Below are 21,669 nucleotides of genomic sequence, written 5' to 3' on the forward strand. Positions count from 1 at the left end.
AATGGCCACAAACTAGTATGTCATGCACTGAAGAGAGGCAAGAGCAGAACTTGCTTGGTTCCTTTTGCTGACCTCAGATGTTCATGTGAAAATGGCCACTGGATCTAAAAGACACATACCATGGTACCTTGGGTTACAGACGCTTCGGGTTACAGACTCCGCTAACCCAGAAATAGTACCTCGGGTTAAGAACTATGCTTCAGGATGAGAACAGAAATCGTGCAGTGGCAGCGGGAGGCCCTATTAGCTAAAGTGGTGCTTCAGGTTAAGAACAGTTTCAGGTTAAGAACAGGCGCCTGGGGCAGCGCGTGTGCCCTGCGCCCTGGGGGGGGCAGCAGCCTGCAGGGTGGGGCAAGCCGGGGCAGGACTGCCTGCCTCCTCCCCCTCAGCTGCCCTACAGGCGGGGGAGGCGGCAGGCGGACCATTTGGGGCAGTGCAGAGCCTGCGGGTGCCCAAGCCACCACGTCAATCTCAGGAGAGACGTGTGGCTTAGGCACGCTACAGGCCTCACAGTGAGTGCCGCCCAGCATTTTGTCACCCCCTGAGTGGTGACACCTGGGGCGGACCACCCCCACCGCACTCCCCTTCCTCCGCCCCTGATTCCACTCTGGCTCAAGGCACAGTCAAGCCCGACGATGACCACTTTCCATCAATGCCTATGTGGCATAAGGGCAAGTAGATGGGCCGCTCCTTGAAACAACCCGCAGGCGCAGGTTAATTCTGTGCCCAGGGCGGCTGTCTACCAGCTCCATCTGGTACGCAGGCTGAGACCCTACCTGCCCGTGGACTGTCTCGCCAGAGTGGTGCATGCTCTAGTTATCTCCCGCTTGGACTACTGCAATGCGCTCTACGTGGTGCTACCTTTGAAGGTGACCTGGAAACTGCAATTAATCCAGAATGCCGCAGCTAGACTGGTGACTGGGAGTGGCCGCCGGGACCACATAACATCCTTCCTGAGAGATCTGCATTGGCTCCCAGTACATTTCCGAGCACAATTCAAAGTGTTGGTGCTGACCTTTAAAGCCCTAAACGGCCTCGGTCCTGAATACCTGAAGGAGCGTCTCCATCCCCATTGTTCAGCCTGGACCCTGAGATCCAACGCCGAGGGCCTTCTGGCGGTTCCCTCATTGCGAGAAGTGAGGTTACAGGGAACCAGACAGAGGGCCTTCTCACTAGTGGTGCCGCCCTGTGGAACGCCCTCCCGTCAGATGTGAAGGAAATAAGCAGCTATCTTCTTTTTAAAAGACATCTGAAGGCAGGCCTGTTTAGGGAAGTTTTTAATATTTAATGCTGTATTGTTTTTAACACTTGATTGGAAGCCACCCAGAGTGGCTGGGGAAACTCAGCCAGAAGGGCATGGTATAAATAATAAATTATTATTATTATTATTATTATTATTATTATTATTATTACCCAGCCAGATGGGTGGGATATTATTATTATTATTATTATTATTATTATTATTATTATTCCCCCATTTGATCAGTGTTCAAGTGACTGGATCCAAGAGGCACCAGGGGCATCTTCCATCCTTGCAACCTGGCTAGCGATGGGAGGTAGGTTGGCAATGCACCTCTACCTGCAAGGGGCTCTGACATCTTAACAGCTCTGACAGCCGTGATCAGCCAAGTTAGAGACTATCCTCCTAGTGGGGAAGGGTGTGGAGTAAGTGAAGGAAACAGTGGCTCAACCGTTGCTCCATTGCCTTGATCATTTCAGTTGCCCTTTTCTTGTTGCCCAATATTATAATGCCATCGTTCAAATCTTTGGTGTCACTGTACAGTTCTGGTTGCCTCACCTCACAAAGGAGGTAGGATATTGCAAGTAAATGCCACAAGGGGCATGCAGTTCTTTTGGGTGGGGCTCCTAGTCTATGAGGTCCCAGACTGCTGTCTCGTTGTTCAGCTCCGGCAGCGCCTCTGTTAATATGACCAAAAATCTAGGTGACCATTGTCTGCTTCCCTAAAGTTATTTTAACCCTTTAATGAGAGATCGCTGTCTCATATAAATTGGATTGAAGTATAAGGTTGTCCTTCTCCAGTATAAATGTTTGTTTATATAACACTGACAAACAGTCCTACCAATCAGAAAGGCGGCACACAACTGAATATGCATTTGCCATGTGTAGGAGTGCAAATATCCAGAGATGTAGTGATCAGGTGGGATTGCTATGAGGAATCATAACAAATATAGAGTAAGCCATCTGCGTCAGCAACGAAAGCATTTCAGGCATCCTGGATCATCAAAGACAGTGGGCAGCTTCTTTGAAGTAGCCTTTCTGATATGTTAATCTTAGGATTTTAATGTTAGGGCCAGTAAACATATCTCACATAAAGGTGATAATGATCTTTGTCCTCCTGGCCATCCTCCTTATCATGTATATTGCTTGTTTATCACCTCCGGGGTTGCCAAATGTTCTCCTTTGTAGTTCTGTTGTTTGTTTAAAAAAGGTAAAGGTACCCCTGCCCGTACGGGCCAGTCTTGACAGACTCTGGGGTTGTGCGCCCATCTCACTTAAGAGGCCAGGGGCCAGCGCTGTCCGGAGACACTTCCGGGTCATGTGGCCAGCGTGACATCGCTGCTCTGGCGAGCCAGAGCCGCACACAGAAACGCCGTTTACCTTCCCGCTGGTAAGCGGTCCCTATTTATCTACTTGCACCCAGAGGTGCTTTCGAACTGCTAGGTTGGCAGGCGCTGGGACCGAGCAATGGGAGCGCACCCCGCCGCAGGGATTCGAACTGCCGACCTTTCGATCGGCAAGTCCTAGGCGCTGAGGCTTTAACCCACAGCGCCACCTGCGTCCCTTTTACCCAGTAATTAAGTTTTTTGTTTACCCAGTGCTTAATTAAGTTTTGGTAGTTTAACTTTTCCCCACGTGGGGTTTGTTGAAATGCTCAGAAGAAATCTGATTGGTTCTTACGAAAACTCTGTAAAAAGCTCTTTTGTGAATAAAACGACCTGGGCCAGGGGCTGGAGGGAGGGACAGAGAGAGATTATTATACGCACCCTTCCCAGAGTCTTGCTAGTTCAAACCTCTGTGTGTATTCTTATTAATCAGAGTTCAATCCTTCCTTTACTTTGGAAACGCCTCACCATGTTTGCTAAGCTGGTTTGACTCAATGTACCTTAGCGCAGAGATCTGTTAAAGGGTTTCCAGAATGCATTTCCTCACTCTTAGTTTCTGAGAATTCTATATCTGATGAAACCTTTGTTTATAGAATTGCTATGGAACTGCTGCCAGCATATTTGTCACAGTGAATATTAATAAAAACATAGTGATACATCACTATAGAGTATGCAGATATGCTCTACTTGTTTCTGCTAACAGAACTGAAAAACAGAAAAGAAATAAATTATCTGTGCTTCCAACCACTCTATATAGCCATTTTTAAACATTTTTAAACCTACAGACCAATCAGTCTATTAAGTAATATTAGTAAACTGTACGCTGCTCATTTATGTGATAAATTAGTGGAGTGGATGGAAAGAGAGCATATTCTATCAGAAGCTCAAGCTGGCTTTAGAGCAAAGCGTTCAACTATAGACCAGGCCCTTATCCTTCAACACCTGGCAGATAAATACTCTAGAAAAGGGGGGTCTTTATATGCAGCTTTTGTCGATTTTAAATCGGCTTTTGATCTAATACCAAGGGATAGACTCTGGGAAAAGCTTGGCGCTACAAACATAGATAAACGCTTATAACGCCTTATTCGTGGTCTATACGAAAACACCAGGGTGAGGGTAAGATGCGATCGGTCAGGCCATCTAACTAAAGAAATTCAAACGCACTATGGGGTTAAACAAGGATGTGTCCTCGCACCAACGCTATTTAATTTCTACATCAACTCTCTAGCAGTAAATATGGTGAAAGAAAATGCCCACCCTCCCAAACTGGCAGGTTTGCCCCTCCCGGTGCTTCTGTATGCGGACGACGCAGTCCTACTCCTTTTCCTGCGTTGGCTTGAGGAAGCTTTTGAGATCACTTGCTGACTATTGTCAAGAGGAACAACTATCAATAAATTACAGCAAATCTAAAATTATGGTGTTTTCAAAAAAAAAGAAGGAAACACAAATGGAGAATAAACGGTCAACCTATTGACCAGGTAGCAACTTTCAAATATCTGGGAATAACTTTTCAGGAAAGGGTCTCGTGGCACCAACAGATGAAAAACGCCATTGCCAACGCAGGAAGGGCCAATAAAGCCCTTACAAGATTTTTTCACGGGAAAGGGGGTAAATACGTTCCGGCAGCTCCCAGGTTTTTGCTGCAAAAATACTCCCACAACTCACTTATGGATCCCAGGTTTGCAGTTTTAAAAATTTTGCGCCTATGGAGGCATTTCAAACAAAATTCTATCGGTGTCTATTGGGGATCCCCCCCTGTGTATCTAATATAGCTGTCTGCTTAGAAGTTGGACAACCACCCGTTAACGCGCGGTTGTGGATTCTAAAGATACACTATTGGTTAAAACTTATTTCCCCCCCCGGCCGGTTTGGCTCCTTTAACACTCTTAGACACCTTTCATTCTACCTGGAAAGCTTCCCTGTTTGAAAAGATAAGAAGCTTGGGATTCTCCCCGCAGATCTTGATAGTGGCAGGATATGAGAGAGCCAAAAGTCAAGTGCTTCAACGCATTAGGGACATAGAGTTGCAATGTCATATGGGCAAAATAGATAAACATGCCACAATTAGAGACTTTGGGAGAGGGTTTTCACCCGCAAATTATCTGGCTGATTTACAAATACCTAAGTACAGACACTCCTTTACCCTGGCCAGATTCAACTTTTTGCCCTCTGCCCTGCTGCTAGGCAGATATGAGGGCAAACCATATGAGTCACGTGTTTGCCCATGTGGCTCATCGGAAGTGGAAACAAGTCTGCATGTATTGCTGCACTGTAGTTACTACGAGGATCTACGCCTGACCTTTATTGCCCCAGTTCTACAAAAGCTTAAAAATGAACCAGAACTCCAACGTATGAGAGCCTTGGTAGAAGATAAGGTTCCTGAAATTACGATCAATGTTGCCAAATTCTGTGTAGCCGCTATTAGGCATAGGAAACAAGAGCTTTCCAATGTCAATATGCAGGCGAAGGCAAATACAGTGGTGCCTCGCAAGACGAAATTAATTCGTTCCGCAAGTTTTTTCGTCTTGCGAAGCACAGTTTCCCATAGGAATGCATTGAAAATCAATCAATGCGTTCCTAAGGAAACCGCCTTCAGTCCAGGTCCGGGGACAATCTGTCCCCCGACCTCTTCTGAAGGCTGGGGGGGGGACAAGGGCTTTTCTTCCCACCCCCAGCATTTTAAAAAACCCCAGGACAGCAGAGGACTTCTCCGCTGTCCCGGGGTTTTTTAAAATGCTGGCGGGTGGCAGCGCTGCCGCCCACCAGCATTCTAAGATCGCCCCGGACAGCGGACTTCTCCGCTGTCCCGGGGCGATTTTAAAGCCCCCGGGAAGGCAGACGGGGAGGAGCAAAGACTTTCGCCCCCCCGCCAGCCTTCAGAAGAGGTCCAGGACCTCTTCTGAAAGCCGGCGGGGGGCGAAAGTCTTTGCTTCCCCCCGCCGCCTGCCTTCAAAAGCCGTCCGGGAAAGCGGAGAAAGCGCTGCGTTTCTCCGCTCTCCCGGGAAGGCAGGCAGGGGGGGAGCAAAGACTTTCCCCCCCGCCGGTCTTCAGAAGAGGTCCAGGACCTCTTCTGAAGGCTGGCGGGGGGCGAAAGTCTTTGCTCCCCCCCGCCTGCCTTCAAAAGCTGTCCGGGGTAGCGGGAAGCGCTTCCCTGCTATCCCGGACCGCTTTTAAAATGCTGGCGGTGGGGAGCAAAGCCTTTCGGCCCCCGCCGGCCTTCCTGGACCTCTTCTGAAGGCCGGGGGGGGGAAGGCTTTGCTCCCCACTGCCAGCATTTAAAAGAGGTCCCCGGAGATTTCCCTATGGGCTTTCTTCTTGCGAAGGAAGCCCATAGGGAAATTCGTCTTGCGAAGCGCCTCAAAAAACGGAAAACCCTTTCGTCTAGCGGGTTTTTCGTCTTGCGAGGCATTCGTCTTGCGGGGCACCACTGTACTTAATTTTATTTATGCTGTCTAATTTTAAATTGCTGTTATGGCCTAATCTGTATTGAAATTGTCCTTTGTTTTTTCCGGTGTTATGCTTCACTGACTAGCTGTACGAGTTAATCTGGTCTGTGACCGTTTAATAAAAATTTGATTAAACATTTTTAAACATTCCTTTTTTCCTGACTTTTCCCCTTTGATCTCTTTGTTCTTGTAAAATTGAGGCACTGCCAATTAGCCATGATTAACAGATGAGCTTTGTTGTAATATTTTACCCTTATTGCCAAGAAAGAGGTACTGAGCTGGGCATGTTAATGATGAAATCTTCCTTAGGCTAATCCTCCTGCAAAATAAAACAAACAAACCAGAAAATCATGCTGTGTGTAATGGCACCATTTTTTTTCTTTTTTCTTTTTTCTTTTGCTGTGAAGCCATGCTCTAGTTTGTTTATGAATTTTATGAGGTGTGAAGGAGCTCCCAGGCTATACTTAAAAACTATACTATGAAATAGGCCTGTTCTGCTCTTTCACTTATTCATGGGCAAATGCATGATCAGACTTGAAATAGGAGCAAATATTGCATAGCACAAAAGCTAATGAAAGCAATCTCATTCTGCCTTGAGATCTGGAGTTTTGATCTGATCATGGTGATGGCTTTAGGTCTCTCTGGTTCCTATTTATTGTTCTTCTTTATTGTTTATGGTTTGTTAAATTTTGCTACCATGAAAACATTCTCTAGGGCTGATTATCACTTTAGCCGAGTGCAAAATAGATGCTTTCCACCTCAAGTGGCTAGAATGATGCACGTGTCTATTTTTAAAACTAGAAGCACTGTGTCGCAGTGATTCTGTTCCTGCCTTGGACAGCAGATTCCAGAAGGTGGTTCTGGGGGAATACTGCCTGACTCCATGACATATTATGCTTTGTGGTCCCCCATATTGTTTAACATCCACATGGACCTACTACGTGAGCTCAACCAGAAGTTTGGGGTGAGGTGTCATCTGCGTAGATCAAGTCCAATAATAGAAACCAAATCCTAGGGGCTGAGGCCCTTTTCCCCAACCCCTCCCCCCCCCACTACGCAAAGTTGATATTTTATTCAAGTTGGCACCCCTGAGTTCAATTGCATTTTTTCACATGCATCATATTCATGCCTAACTCTGTTCAGTTGTGAAGGAGACTACAGTCTGGATCCCACTGCTACTTCGTTGCTGTACAGCTGGGATGGGGAAACTTCTCTCTCTCAAGAGCTGTACAGCTGTACCTTGATTATTGAATGGAATCCGTTCGGGAAGTCCGTTCAACTTCCAAAAATGTTTGACAACCAAGGCGTGGCTTCCGATTGGCTGCAGGAGCTTCCTGCATGCAATTGGAAACCATGGAAGCCGCGTCGGACATTTGGGTTCCAAAGAACGTTCGCAAACTAGAACACTTCCAGGTTTGTGGCGTTTGGGAACCAAAACGTTCGAGTTGCAAGGCATCCGGGATCCAAGGAACAACTGTATTTCTTTGAGAGTAACCTTGGGGGCTGAAATGATGATGATGATGATGATGATGATGATGATACTAGGCAAGACATTCCTTTTCTTTTTGACACCCTCTTCTCTCTCTCTCCTCTGTTCCCTGCCCCTTGTCACTAACCCATGATTTTTACCCTGCAAACAGCCATCAGCAATAATACTATTAGTTCTTTCTTGTTTAGTTCCTCCCAAATAGTTAAAAGAGCTTATGCTGTTGTGACATGCATAGTTTGCTGTTTGACATCTGCTATTTCTGCAAACACCTAATTCCAAAACTGTAGTATAACAGGACATGATCAGCCCATAGGTATATATCAGGAGTGGGGTTCCTTTGACCTTCCAGATGCAACTCTCATCAGCTACAGCAGGTATAGCCGATGGTCAGGGATGATGGGAGATGTAGTTCAATAGCACCTGGAGGACCAAAGATTCCCCACACCTGGTATTTTGCTGGTTACACATGTATCTTGCTGGTTACGATTTCTCCAAGGTTTCTTGACTCCCAATTGTTTAAGAATAGCAGCAATAAAATAACACTTCAGCCTGTCTTCCTGAATTGTACTGCGAAAATGAATAAACCTTGATGAGTGGATTTTTGTGAGTTCTGTTCAGTTAAGGTATCCAAAACAAATCCCTGGATTCAGAATTATTTAATTCTAAGTACGTGTCTTTTGTCCCAGGCAAGATTCCCCACGTCTCCTCATCCTTGTTAACGGAACACTGAAAAAAGCTTTGGTGACAGGAAGGCTGCAGCTTTTCTTCCCAGAGAGCACATAATTGTGGTAGCAACAGCCATTCCACCCTCTTCAGCCAGAAAAGGTGTACTTCTGCAACCTGCTCACTTACAAGAGGATGATTAAAAATAGAGAAGCAGGGGAAGGATTGAGCAATTTAGCATTCTGCATCCAGCTGAGGGCAGCCTCATGCCGCTTGTGACACTGTTAAGGCCCAGAAATCTATCAGTAAGCAAAGTATCACTCTTTGCAGAGTCAGGGGATTGTCCTTGTCGCCTGTAATTTCTGGGACTGCCTCAGCTACTCAACTGGTTTATTTAATCACCAGCTCATTAGCATCATCCCTCTCAATTACAAAACCACTTTCTTTATAAGCTTGACATCTTAGCTGGTCTTATGGCAGCTGTGTAGCTAGCCGCTCGGGTGCTGGGTGCGGCGCTCGTGTCCTGGAGCCAGATGCAGCGTGAGACACCTATGGGGATGGGGTGCACTGAGTGGAGCCTCTCCGCTGCCTCCCCCTCAGCTGTAGGGAGAGGCGGAGGGCAGACGCAAGTCCCACACTGCCGTTTCAGGCAGCGCCGAGCCTGCAGGCGCTCAAGGCACTATGTCACTCCCAGGAGAGACGCGTGGCTTGGGCACGCTGCAGGCCCTGTGGTGACTGCCGCCCCCCGCAGTGTGTCGCCCAGTGCCAGCCATGTTTTGTTGCATTTGTTGACTGAACTAAAAAGTTCCGCGAGCCCGTTTTTTAAAAATAACCTTATCTTTTGTCATTTTGTCACACACCCCCCCTCAGGGATGACACTGGGGGTGGCCTGCACCCACTGCACCCCCCTTCCTCCGTCACTGGTCTTTGATCATTGTTTGTGATTTTTATCCCTGAGATATGCTTGGAGATGCTGACTTCACTCTGCCTCCGCTTTGATCCAAAGTGGGTTCTGCTCCGTTCTCATTCATAAGGGGCTCATCCTATATGAATTTGAGTGGTTCAGGACAGACAAAAGAAAGTACTTCTGTGCCTAGCCAGGGCTGGGTTCAGGTTTCTGGGGGCCCTTGGCTCCTCCCCTTTCTCCTGAGGCCACACCCCTCCCTCTTAGCCTCAGCCTTTTAAACTAAAACAATTTTTTTACTAAAGAAAAAATGGTCAAAGACAAAACACAATGTTTAGTATTTCACTAGTTGCCTTTTATTTTGTTTTATTTGTCTCCACAGTATAACTTGGAGATAACTCAACCTGCTATCTTAGACACACTTTCCTGGGAGTAAGTCCCACTGAACTCATTGGGGCTTCCTTCTGAATAGACACGTGTATCGTACTGCACTGACAGAGGCAACGCTGAAGACAGGTGAGCAATTTAGAGGGAAACAGAAAATGTAAACCACCAGAATAATTTTCACCTCCTCTCTTGCAATTAGGAAGGGTTGCAGCAAAGTTTTGTTGCAACAAAGAATAAAAGTTACTTGTGACACCCCAGAGACAATCAGATTATATCAATGCAGAACTCTGTCACCCCCTTCAGCGTTTCAACATGTCTGTAACATTACACAGCTTCTAGATTCTATGTCTGAGTGCATTCCTGTCAGAGATAAAATTCAATCTGCAATATACTCATTTAATCTCATGCAGTTTAATTCTGGGTAGTCTTGTGTTAGGACTGTGCTCTACCAGAGTACATTTCTGCATTTTAGGGGCTGCGCTCCTGACCACTGAGGTTACATCAACTACAACTACCAATGACAACACATCTCATACCATCCAACATTTCTCCGATGAAAATAAAGGCATCCAATTCAACAACAACAACAACACCTCACCCATCTGACTGGGTTACTCCATCCACTCTGGGCAGCTTCCAACATATAAATAATAATATTAAAACATTAAACATTAAAGAAAAACTTCCCTATACAAGGCTGCCTTCAGATGTCTTCTAAAGGTTGTATAGTTACTTATCTCCTTGGCTTGGGAGTTGCATAATTCCATACCCTCCAACATATAATATTATTATTTATCTAATGAAAATAGATATGTCCTAAGGAAAAGCAGGACATTCTGGGATCAAATCAGAAGCCGGGACGGTTTCTGTAAATCCGTGACTGTCCCTGGAAAATAGGGATACTTGGAGGGTCTGACATCTATCATGATAGCATCTTATATTGGTAGGCAGGGATGTGGGTGGTGCTGTGGTCTAAACCACTGAGCCTCTGGGGCTTGCCAATCAGAAGGTCAGCGGTCTGAATCCCCGCAATGGGGTGAGCTCCCCTTGCTCTGTCCCAACTCCTGCCAATCTAGCATTTTGAAAGCATACCAGTGTGAGTAGATAAATAGGCATCACTGTGGCGGGAAGGTAAACAGCATTTCTGTGCACTCTGGTTTCCGTCATGGTGTTCAGTTGTGCCAGAAGTGGTTTAGTCATGCTGGCCACATGATCCGGAAAGCTGTTTGTGAAAAAATGCTGGTTCCCTCAGCCTGAAGTGAGATGAGTGCCACAACCCCATAGTCAAATACAACTGGACTTAAATGTCCAGGGGTCCTTTACCCTTTTGTAATGCTTCAATAATTCTACTCCTACATATGTCTACTCAGAGGTAGACCTCACTGAACTCCACAGGGCTTGTTCCCTGATATGAATGTATAGGATTGCAGACTAAACTGGTTAGTCTTAAAGGAGTTACACAGAACTGTTAGCAAGACACCTAGTAGGAAACAATATGTGTCTGAATACTAGTTGCTGCAAATCACAGAAGGCAAAACATTCTTGCACTCAGTGATTGCCTGCAGGCTTCCCATAGACACCTGATTGTTCCATGTGAGAGAAGTATGCTGGACTAGATGGGCTGTTGGTCTGATGATCCAGGAGGGCTCTTCCTATGCTCTTATATATCCTCATAGTGAAGTCTGTCTCCAAAGGGGCACCCTCTGTACACAGAAGGGAACTATCAGGAGGCTTGAGAGAACCCCAAGGTTGGTGGGAACACAGCTCAATGAGGGCTGAATATGCTAAGTGGAGATGCAATGCAGACTGATAGTTGCATGGTGGGTGGGAGCCAAACCTGGGGGCATATAACAGAGTGTCCTCAGAGAATCTTTCACCTTGCAACATTTTGTTCCAGCTGTCAACTGTCTATCATAATTAGGAAGATTTTCACAACCAGGAGGCTGAGCAATGGTTCAGTTGAAGGCTTTCCCACCATCTGGCCATCCGGGGAATTAGCTCACTGTGCACTTAGATACATATCTGTAGAGCATCTCCAGTTATTGCTATAATCCAGGGATGGCAAAAGTGTGGTCCTCCAGATGCTGCAATTCATCACCCACCGTCAGTGAGGAAATGATCTGGAACTATGTGATTTGCTGTCTGCTATACTCCCTGGTGAAGTCAGCATCAGAAAGTTAGGATTTAATTATTAGGAATTAAAGCTGTCTGGAGATTGTACAACTGTCTGCAGCAAAACCTCTCCCTCTCTCAATTCTCTGCTATGCTCTTGTCTCATTCGTGCTTTGCTTCTGCTACCTGCTGGCCAGTTTTACAACTGTGGTTGGTGAGCTCCTGCCGTAAAACTGGATTTCCTAGAAAATAATTTGCATCGCCTAGAGCTGCTTTTGGAGAAATCAGTGATGTTTTTTCCTTACCTGCATTGGCAAGTGCTGCAGCCTACCATTCAACTATTTGTTCCTTGGATGCTATATGCTGATATATAGACTAATTTCCCTAGTAAGCATTGCCAAGGTGAGGAATTGCCTCCGAGCCTGGGAATCAGTTGACTGTTTTGAAGTTCTTCATTTAATTCAAGGTGTGTGGTAAGGAAGTAAACTGCACATTCTTTAGAAATGCTTCCTCCTTTACAATCACTTCAGAAGTTGCAGGATTGAGGGCTGGTACTGAGAGCGGGTGATTGCAAGGCTCAGATTCAGCTGTGCCATCATAGAAGTTGGGAGTAATCAATTCAGACAGATCTAAAATTCTGAAATGCTAAAATTGTTTGTGCTTGTGAATCACATTTTATATCCCAAGCTTGTCTGCTACTCACAAGTGCTGTGGTAGATGCTATCCTACTATCACTGGAACCCAACAACAGCTGGAGGACCACAGATTCTCCATCCTTGGTCTAAGGCCAGTTCTGAAAGCATTGCCCATGATAAAACCAGACTCTCAGAAGGTGCATTGAAACACAATCTGTTACTTGCAAATCACACCCAGCATCTTGTAATGGTGGGTGTCAATCTCAACATTTTCTAGGGTTTATGACTGTGGATCATAGCACCACTGCAATTGGAAGTACTTGATGTAAAAAGAGACCTCCCACCATGAACTGTGTTGACCCTGGGCTCCCTCAGAAGATGGTGGACTCTCCTTCATTGAAGCTTTTTAAGCAGAAGTTGGATGGCCATCTGTCATTGATGCTTTAGCTGAGATTCCTGCATTGCAGGGGATTGGACTAGATGACCCTCAGGGTCAAACTGGGCAAGGTAAACAAAATAACGAACAGACAGGAAGTTGTAAGAAATAAATGAAGGACATGCACTCATCCAAGAACACCCTTCCCTAAGTCTACATTAGTCCAAAGCAGCATTTAAACCCCAGATTTTCAATCATGGGATAACTAACAAGCTCCAACAGAACCCCCTTTCCACCCTATGCTCTCAGGAACCAGATTCACACTTGCTGAACCCATGGAGCAAGGAATGGCTGAGAGAGATGCTGTAGCCTTGCAGGTAAAGGATAGTAACAGGGAGACTTCAATCCTCACGCAGAAGGCACAGAACTCTGGTCCCTGATGGGTTCCACTTACTTCCGCAAAGGTACACCTTTCTCTTCCCTCCTTCTCTTCATTCTTAGCATGTGTCTGTGGCAGATCACTATGCCTACTCTCCAGGCTTTGGGTAGTCAGGGATCCTTTGAGAACAAGCTGTGCATGTGATGTATGATCTGATGCCCGCTGATTGCTGTCTGAAGCAGCACCCATATCTGTCATCTCCTTTATTTCATGTTTTGTTCCAATCTTTCTTGATTCCTGTGGTGTGTAAACTTCTTAATTGGGCATAAAGTTAAGGGTGGAAAGACTTATTCATAACAGAGGCATGTTTTGACTCCTGTAAAAGATCCCCCAAACCCTCTCATATGGTAGGTAATGGGCAGGTCGGTTCAGACACACACCTGGTAGCAATTGCCTCAGCGTGAAACAATGGAAGCAATAGGCCTGAGGAAAACTGAGCCACTGGGAACCATTGAGAGAGGAAGCAGGTGTTTTGCAGCTCTCATGAGCCTAAAGTGCAGAGGGTTTGTTGAGAGCTTCCTTTTACGTTTGGGGTTTCCCAATAACTGTATCACAGAATATATCCAAGGTGTGTGGTGGAAATGGCTTCAGGTAGGCCATATCAATGGGACATGGGTGCCACTGTGGGTTAAATCACAGAGCCTAGGACTTGCCGATCAGAAGGTCGGCGGTTCGAATCCCCGTGACGGGGTGAGCTCCCATTGCTTGGTCCCTGTTCCTGCCAACCTAGCAGTTCAAAAGAACTTCAAAATGCAAGTAGATAAATAGGTACCACTCTGGCGGGAAGGTAAATGGTGTTTCCGTGTGCTGCTCTGGTTCACCAGAAGCGGTTTAGTCATGCTGGCCACATGACCCAGAAGCTGTACACCGGCTCCCTCGGCCAATAAAGCGAGATGAGTGCCGCAACCCCAGAGCCGGCCACGACTGGACCTAATGGTCAGGGGTCCCTTTACCTTTACCTAGGCCATATCAGTGCTGTTGGTATGCAAATAAACTTCAGCAGCTTTGATTAACAGAAGACCCCCTGGCTTCTCATATGTACTTCCAACAATTATGTGACACTTAGGGCTTACCAACATCACAAAGATGGGTTTTAAAGCCCAGCAAGTGTTGCATGTGCCATTTTCTCTCTACCACCAGCAATGCCTATCTGCTTGCACTCCAGTTAAATATTAAACATTCCACACTCAGGTTATCTGCATCCCTTATCACTTGTTTCCTAGCTGATAATGTTTAATCACTCAAGTGTTGTAGTAAATCCATAAAGTTTATAGATAACATGGTTTTGTGTCCTTGGATTGTTTTACAGTTTTCTGCAGGTCATTGGATTCAACCTTGAGGCTTGTCAGCTGACCAGAAGGATGGTTCGTAGCCATTTGTACTTAGAAGATGGCAGATTGAGACTTACTCAATGGGAGTAAGTACTATACTCCCATGTACTATAGACCTGAGGTGTCTGTCATATTCTAACCTACTATCTGCAAATATACAGCAATATAACAAACTACCTTTCCTTAACCCCAAGATGGGTGTGTGTGACTGCAACTTTTTATAATGTTGATTTATAGGTGGGCTTTGTTTGTTTATTTAGGCCCATTAGCACAACATTTTGGATACTTAGGGGTTTGGGTCTCATTTGATTCCCTGGGTCTAAGGTTTGAACCACACTTGTGGACACCATGGTGCTTTCAGACACCCTCCTGGCAAATGTTCCCAATGTTTTTTTCTAAAAAAAAATGTTTAAGGTCACTCTCATTTCCCTACTCATATTGAAATGCTGCCCCCCCAATGAGGCCAAACTTAGATTCACACACATTTTTTTTTTAAATTCGGAGCTTCCAGTGCTTTTTGGGGGGGTGCAGGGGGAAACATTCCCCTGCGTCCCCCCAGGAAAAAAGCACTGGATGCTCCCAATTTTTTAAAAAAATTGTGTGTGAAAACAAAACAAAACAACAACCTTGAGGGTTCTTTGAGGGAGGGGAATTCTGAACATTACTAGCCTTTCTTCTGTGAAACTTGATTCACAAGTGTGCCCCCAGCCTAAAAAAAAAAAAAAAGTTCAACGGCCCTGGCCTCAGTTCTCCACAGGTGACACGGCAAGTTGCCTAGAAGGAAGAGTTCCAGAAGTCATATGCTGATATCTTATCATGACCAATAAAAACTTGGCCTTTCCTGGAGTTTTTGACTCTCTGCCACACTGTAGCAACAAGGTCTCAGAGTTTAAACCTTTAATGTGGAGTTTTTTAAATATAATAATAATAATAATAATAATAATAATAATTTATTATTTATACCCCACCCATCTGCCTGGGTTTCCTCAGCCAGAATAGGTTTCTGATGCCACCTGGGGCAGGAAGCAGAGCCGCAGCTTTTCCCCCTGAACACCTGAAATATGTGTATGCTTATGCTCAATATTTTAGAAGTGGGACCTAAGAACTTCCATGTTATTTTAAGCAGACGTACATATTTCTATGCTCCACTGAGACTAATTCCCAGGTAACAGGGCACGGGATTGATAGTCCTGTTTGTGTGAGCTGGGGACCGGCTTGTCAGTCCATCAGTTCATCTAAAACTGAGTACCATTCCCTCCCATGGATGTATCAGTGGCAGAAACACAGACATATCGCTTTCATCGTTAGATGTCCTTTGTCACTCTTGCTGAGCTCTCCATTTACCTTTTTGTGGTTACTTAGTGTCTTGTAAATCCAAGTGTTAAATTAATGTGATGAGAAAAGCTTTACATGTAGCAAGATCCAGAAGACATTGTAATTTATGGCTGCAGTCTTGAAGTTGAAATGCCGTTGTTTGTTGGCTAATCATTCTAATCTCAAACGCTACAAAAACCAAGGTGTATCCCTGATTCACCAGTTCAGTGCATTAACCACTAGGCTGGAGGGCAAAAACATTGCTAATCCCACTTTCAGAGGATCTAAAACGTAGCCTGCGATTTCAACATGTGTTTAATTTGAGGCTCATAGGGACTTAGAACCTATTAAAGCAGGTGCGTTTCTTCTCCTTATTTGGAGAGCAGCAAACTATTGTCCCAGGTGTGTTCTCACCCCAGCATTTGCAACTTGGTTGGAGAGCAGAGCATGTGCACTCCAAGTATAGCTGGAGACTGTCTCTGCACATTGTTAATATTATACATCTTAGGACAAGGACAAAAATGTGAATTGCAAAAGGGAATGAATAATAAAAACAGGAGTCTGGTGTTCTGCGTGCCGGCTGAGTCTCTCTCTCTACAAAATTTATCACCAGCTGCTTCCCTTTTGTTGCAACAACAAACAAATGCTGTAGGTAGGGGCACACGGACACCTGTGGTCAGGCATTATTGCCTCCAATGGCTCAGGGGGCTTCCTGCTGAGGTTTGGTCAGACAAGCAAAGGGCTTGGGCAGCTCCTTGAACCAAAGCTCCTGGGTTTCTGTGGTTTTCCCAGAGTTCCTTGAAGCCTTAACAAAACAGTGTGGGTGGGTTGCTTTGCGCTGTGTGAGCTATCCATATCCAGAACTTGACCCAAGAGAGATGGCATTGTGAGGAGGAGTTGGAAATGAGGCAGCAATATGATGCAATGGCATCAATGTCACAAGCAGGTAGGGATTAGGTGAGGTGACAAAGCTCACCAATAGTGATTCAGTTCCAAAATAGGGAGAGTGTGTCTAGCCCTAATCCTATGGCGACAGAAGGATGCTATGAAATGCTAGATGGGGCTAATATGTTAATTGGGATTAATAGGAATTCCCACGGCCTAGACAAAGCAAAAATTGGGTATCGGTATTAGCCACAACCATCTCAGGCTGATTTTTGCCTGTGCGTTATAGAGAGATGTGAGAGAGATGTGTTGATGGCTTTCACTGAGCAGATCTCATCTGTGGATGAGTGCTTTTTCCTGAAATATTAATTCCAGACAAAAGGCCTTAAGAGAACACTTTCTGCTTGCCTATACATCTCACCTACCGCACTTCTGATGTGCTGCTATGGCGAGTAGGGAAAACCGCCCACTTCCATGCAGCAGAACCAGGTGTAGAAATGGCGAGACGCTCAACTTAAAATTCTCCCATTGCAGTAACTAGCGTGTTCCCACTGCTGTGTTCATGGAATCTTCCGGAGCATGTGTTAACACTGCTTCTTCTTCCCAGTGTCCATCTGTTCAGGGAATGAGAAGAGGAGCTGTAGTAAGATGAACTGATTTTCTGTGCATGTGGGATCATTGCAGGACATGTTGGTTCCAGGAAACAACAAGACAGTTTATTTTTATTAATTATTTGTTTGCAATTATATCTCACTTTTTGTCCAAGGAGCTTAAATGGCAGTTTTCCCAGCCATCCCTGTTTTGCCTGCACCACAACCCAGTGAGGTAGGTTAAACTAAAAGGCCCAGGGTCGCCCAGTGAGTTCTGTGGAGGAGCGGGAATAGAACCTACTGCCCAAATTTCTTACTATAATGGCAGAATGCAAGCCAGCAGGCTCACTTTTAAGACAGGGCCATGGCTGTGACCTTATAATACAAAGTGTGTGACTGCAATAATAGCCATTGTTTTCACATATGAAGTGTTGGGACATGGAGACAATTGCCCTGATGCTGACGTGATTTGTGATCATGAATGTCACACTCGCTCCCCCCTCACCCCCCCTTGCTCATTCATTCAGACCATTTCTGCCCTGTCAGGGTTTGTTTAGCCACACCTTGGTTGGCTGTGGATGAAAACAGACAGGAGCAAATAAAGTTCAAGGGAACTGCTGCTGGGGTCACTATTTGCTGTTCGGCTTCCTGTGTATAAAAACCACGCCATGCCTACCTTGTTGTCAGGAATACTCGTTTCAGTTTTCTCATTATATTTCCGCATTGATCAGTTCTCCAAACGGCAGAAGATCCCAGGCTGAGCACTCTCTTAGGAAGCTGCTATGGCTGCTCGAGGGCCGTTTGAGATGGGTGGCAAATGTTGTAGCGGCTCTGTTTCTCCCCAGAGCATCCTCTACCAAATCCTTAACAACGAAGAGCGATGGAAGACCGAAGGGAACCCCCAGTGTTTCCCCCTTCCCTTTCCGTTTCCAAAAATTGGCTGCCCCTGTGAGGTAAACCGAAGAGTCATCCTGAAAATACCGGGCGTCACCTGCAACAGAACATCGGAAGTGCTTCTGAAAACTATCACTTTCATAAGAAAGCTGCCTTCTTTTTTTCAGTTGCCGCTGGAGGACCAGATCCTCTTGATACGACAGGGCTGGGCACCCCTCTTCCTACTGGGTCTGGCTCAAGAACGGGTGGACTTTGAACTCTTAGAGACCTCAGTCCCCAGCCTCTTGAAAGCAGTCCTCCTTAATCAGTCTCCGGCAGGTGAATACAAACTGGAGAACTCTCCTTTGGGAGCATCACTAGCAGAAGTTCAGAAGATTAAGGATTTCCTGGGAAAGTTCTGGAACGCAGACATTTGTGCAAAAGAATATGCCTATCTTAAAGGAATTGTTCTGTTTAATCCTGGTAAGTCTCGTCCAGGTATTTGCAAAGGCTGCAGTCCTGCCCTCAGTTCCTTGAGCATGGATCCTATTAATACCCAAGGGACTTAACAGCTTGACTTGACTTACTTAATGAGAGGATTGCACCCTAAAACTGCACAGTTCAGGGTGCAGAAATAAATTTAAAAGTAGCTTAAGAAGGAGGAACCCCATTTTTAATTGGGTTTTTAAATGTTTTCAAAAATTCATTTTTAAACCTTTCTGACTTTCAAACTACAATATACTTTTCTTTTTTTAAAAAAGTATGTACTATATATAATACACATGCAGGTGTTTGTGGGTGTATGGGAGCTAAAATATGCAAATTTACTTTACTGCTTAAAACTTTAGGCTCTAGTCTAATGTGAGGGAGATGTATGCAGGGGCGATACTGGACAATGCACAATGTAAATGTGATATTACATTACAATAAGTCAGGGGTGGGGAATCTGTGGTCTTCCTGATGTGGATTGCAACTCACATCAGCCCCATCCAACGTAGACAATTGTAAGGGATGATGGGAGCTGTAGTCCAACAATTTATGAAGTGACACAGGTTCCTATTTCCAGCTGGAAGTGCTGCTGCAATGTAGGGAGCCAATTACTACAAAAATGTGGAATGAGCAACAGACCCTTCAAAAGAGCTCTTAAGAGGATGGAGTCATTAGTGACAAGAGCTTGGGGCACTAAATATAATTAAAGGCTCATTCATGAAATATTAATGTGGGCTTTTCAGTAAACGCTTAACTCCAGTGGTAACCAGTTGAAAAACTTTATGGTATTCCATATTTAGAAAGAAGTTGTCATCTGCTCGATTTCATCCACCTTATTTATTTTTAAGCCAGCTTTTCGAAGTCAATACCTCACAAGGCTGTTTTCAATATTGTGTATCAAAACATGAGTTATATAAATCAAAATATCTAACCTATAGCAAAAGCCACCATAAAACAAACAGCAGGAATCCAAAATGAGGGACTAAAAAACCCAGCATAAGATAAAAATGGACCACACCGCCAGTGAACATAAAATAAATGGCATTGCCATAGCTCTTCACACTTTCCTGCTCTCAGAACCAACACAACGAGAAGATGCATTTATTTCCCTTATTTCTAATTTTACAGACCTCCACGAGTTAAAATGTCACCATTATGTCCAGGCCCTTCAACAGGAAGCTCGGCATACTCTGATAGAGTTTGTCTCAATGACTCATAGCAGAAGCAGGAGGAGATATGCTTGGATGATGGAATCGCTTGGTTTTCTGAGGACCTTCAGTCCAGATACCATTGGAGAACTCTTCTTCAAACCCATCTTGGGTGATGTCGACTTAAACACCTTACTTCTGGAAACACTTTACACCAAACAGGACCTTATTTGACATCTGATGAGACATTACAGAAGAGCAGGACTATCATCAAAAGGGGCAAGTTCCCCAAAACAATAGGAAATCTTGCTTTCTGTGCACTGGAATCTGTCTCAATCCCTGTGGAGAACCCCACCACACTGTAGGACTCTCCTCTGTTTTGTCTGTTTCCTGTTTCTTTCGTGATCTGCATTATATATATATTACACCAGTCTTCCATATGCCATGGAGGCCAGCATTTTATTGCCCTTTTACCGATAATCTCCACTAGATAATGACTTTCCTCCCTCTTATTGTTGCATTACACTTGTTTTTATTACACTTGTTTTTGCCACCCATGTATTTCCAGACATTTAATGGTTCAGCACAGGACAAAACAGCCCAGACGTCACTGTGATGTAAAAGAAAGTATGTTTTATTTAAGTTTGTTCTTAATATAAGCAGTGATGCTTGCATTTGCTGTTAATTTTGTTACCAATACTTTTGATACTACACAGTTACGGTAACTTTAAATCAGGCATGGCCAAACTTGGCCTTCCAGCTGTTTTGGGACTACAATTCCCATCATCTCTGACCACTGGTCCTGTTAGCTAGGGATGATGGGAGTTGTAGTCCCAAAACAGCTGGAGGGCCAAGTTTGGCCATGCCTGCTAAATGGTATATCCTGTGCAATGTATGGATTTTTGTCACTTTACAAATGTGGCTGTGTGAGCTTTGAGCCCCCACTCCCATCCAAGCCTAAGCCAATTACTCTATAAAGCATGTTTCTCCAGCTAACACGTAATAGATGGCACACAGGTCAACACATGCATTCTTTAGGGAAGTCTAGGGCCTCCATCTTCTGAAGTATCTCAGGCTTCCCCCAGAACCACTGCCACAGTCTCTCACCTCGTGCCACAACTGGTGTTGCCTCAGGTTCCCAGCGATCCTGCTCTCACTTAGCTGTAGCTCTCTCTTAAAGGCTGCTTCCGGAGTCTTTTCCTTGCAGTCTTTTTTCCAGCTCTTAACTGACATGTGACCTCCATGTTGTGAGCATGGGTATGCAAGTCCTTGCTGAGCAGCATTATGTTTTAAGTTGTTTCTACATGCCGGTTTGTCTTTTAATTGCTAATTAAGTAGGTTTTATGACAGTACATTCAGGGCTTCAATGTTTTGACAGGGATGTTGCTGCAACTTTACAATGCATTTAGCATAACCTGAGCTTTATGTGTGCACTTTGAATTCCACCTCTATATAATTTGCCCTTTATTTTTCACGTACCAACACCGGTATGCAAGTTTTCGGATAACGCTACCTTGTCTTTGTTCACACATTAAAACAATGCAGCTTGATGGTTGCAAAATTGCTGGCTGTTTTCTTTTAATGCATTCTAATTGAGATAAGACTGAATTTAAATATTCAGGAAAGCTAAATGCATATTGAAACAAATGGTCAGTGTATACTACTCCACCAAAAACAGGGAGGACTAGTAACAAGACAAAAGCATGTAGTAGTCATAGTAGCAGCAGCAATAACAACAACAATAACAATAACAATAACAATTTTATTATTTGAACCCTGCCCATCTGAGTTGCCCCAGCCACTCTGGGCAGCTTCCAACAATATAAATGCATAATAAAACATCAAACACCTAAAACTTCCCTATATAGGGCTGCCTTCAGACATCTTCTAAAAGTTGTAGTTATTTATCTTCTTGAAATCTGATGGGAAGGAGGGTGTCACTACTGAGAAGGCCCTCTGCCTG

General features: G+C 44.9%; 1 protein-coding gene across 2 annotated transcripts; it reads left to right on the forward strand.

Annotated features, from left to right (window-relative positions):
- The first annotated feature begins 14,383 nt into the window (after positions 1-14,383).
- LOC310842330 (nuclear receptor subfamily 0 group B member 1-like) lies at positions 14,384-20,377 on the forward strand. 2 transcript variants are annotated; one of them, XM_083734071.1, is made up of 3 exons: positions 14,384-14,493; positions 18,258-18,552; positions 19,687-20,377. In XM_083734071.1, the coding sequence occupies exons 1-3, from the start codon at positions 14,488-14,490 to the stop codon at positions 19,938-19,940; spliced, it is 555 nt and encodes a 184-aa protein (XP_083590197.1). In that variant the 5' UTR covers positions 14,384-14,487; the 3' UTR covers positions 19,941-20,377. The 2 variants fall into 2 exon arrangements, with proteins under 2 accessions (XP_083590197.1, XP_083590196.1); XM_083734070.1 differs by lacking the exon at positions 14,384-14,493 and having other exon boundaries at positions 17,878-18,552.
- Positions 20,378-21,669: the final 1,292 nt, after the last annotated feature.

This window comes from Podarcis gaigeae, assembly GCF_964106915.1.
Source record: "Podarcis gaigeae genome assembly, chromosome: 3".
NCBI classification, from domain to species: domain Eukaryota; kingdom Metazoa; phylum Chordata; class Lepidosauria; order Squamata; family Lacertidae; genus Podarcis; species Podarcis gaigeae.

Bases quoted from the DNA above. Each gene is read 5' to 3' on its own strand.
- LOC310842330 (XM_083734070.1), top strand. From the start codon at position 17,979: ATGGCTGCTCGAGGGCCGTTTGAGATGGGTGGCAAATGTTGTAGCGGC. The intron at 18,553-19,686 runs GTAAGTCTCGTC...CTAATTTTACAG, and splicing joins AATTGTTCTGTTTAATCCTG to ACCTCCACGAGTTAAAATGT.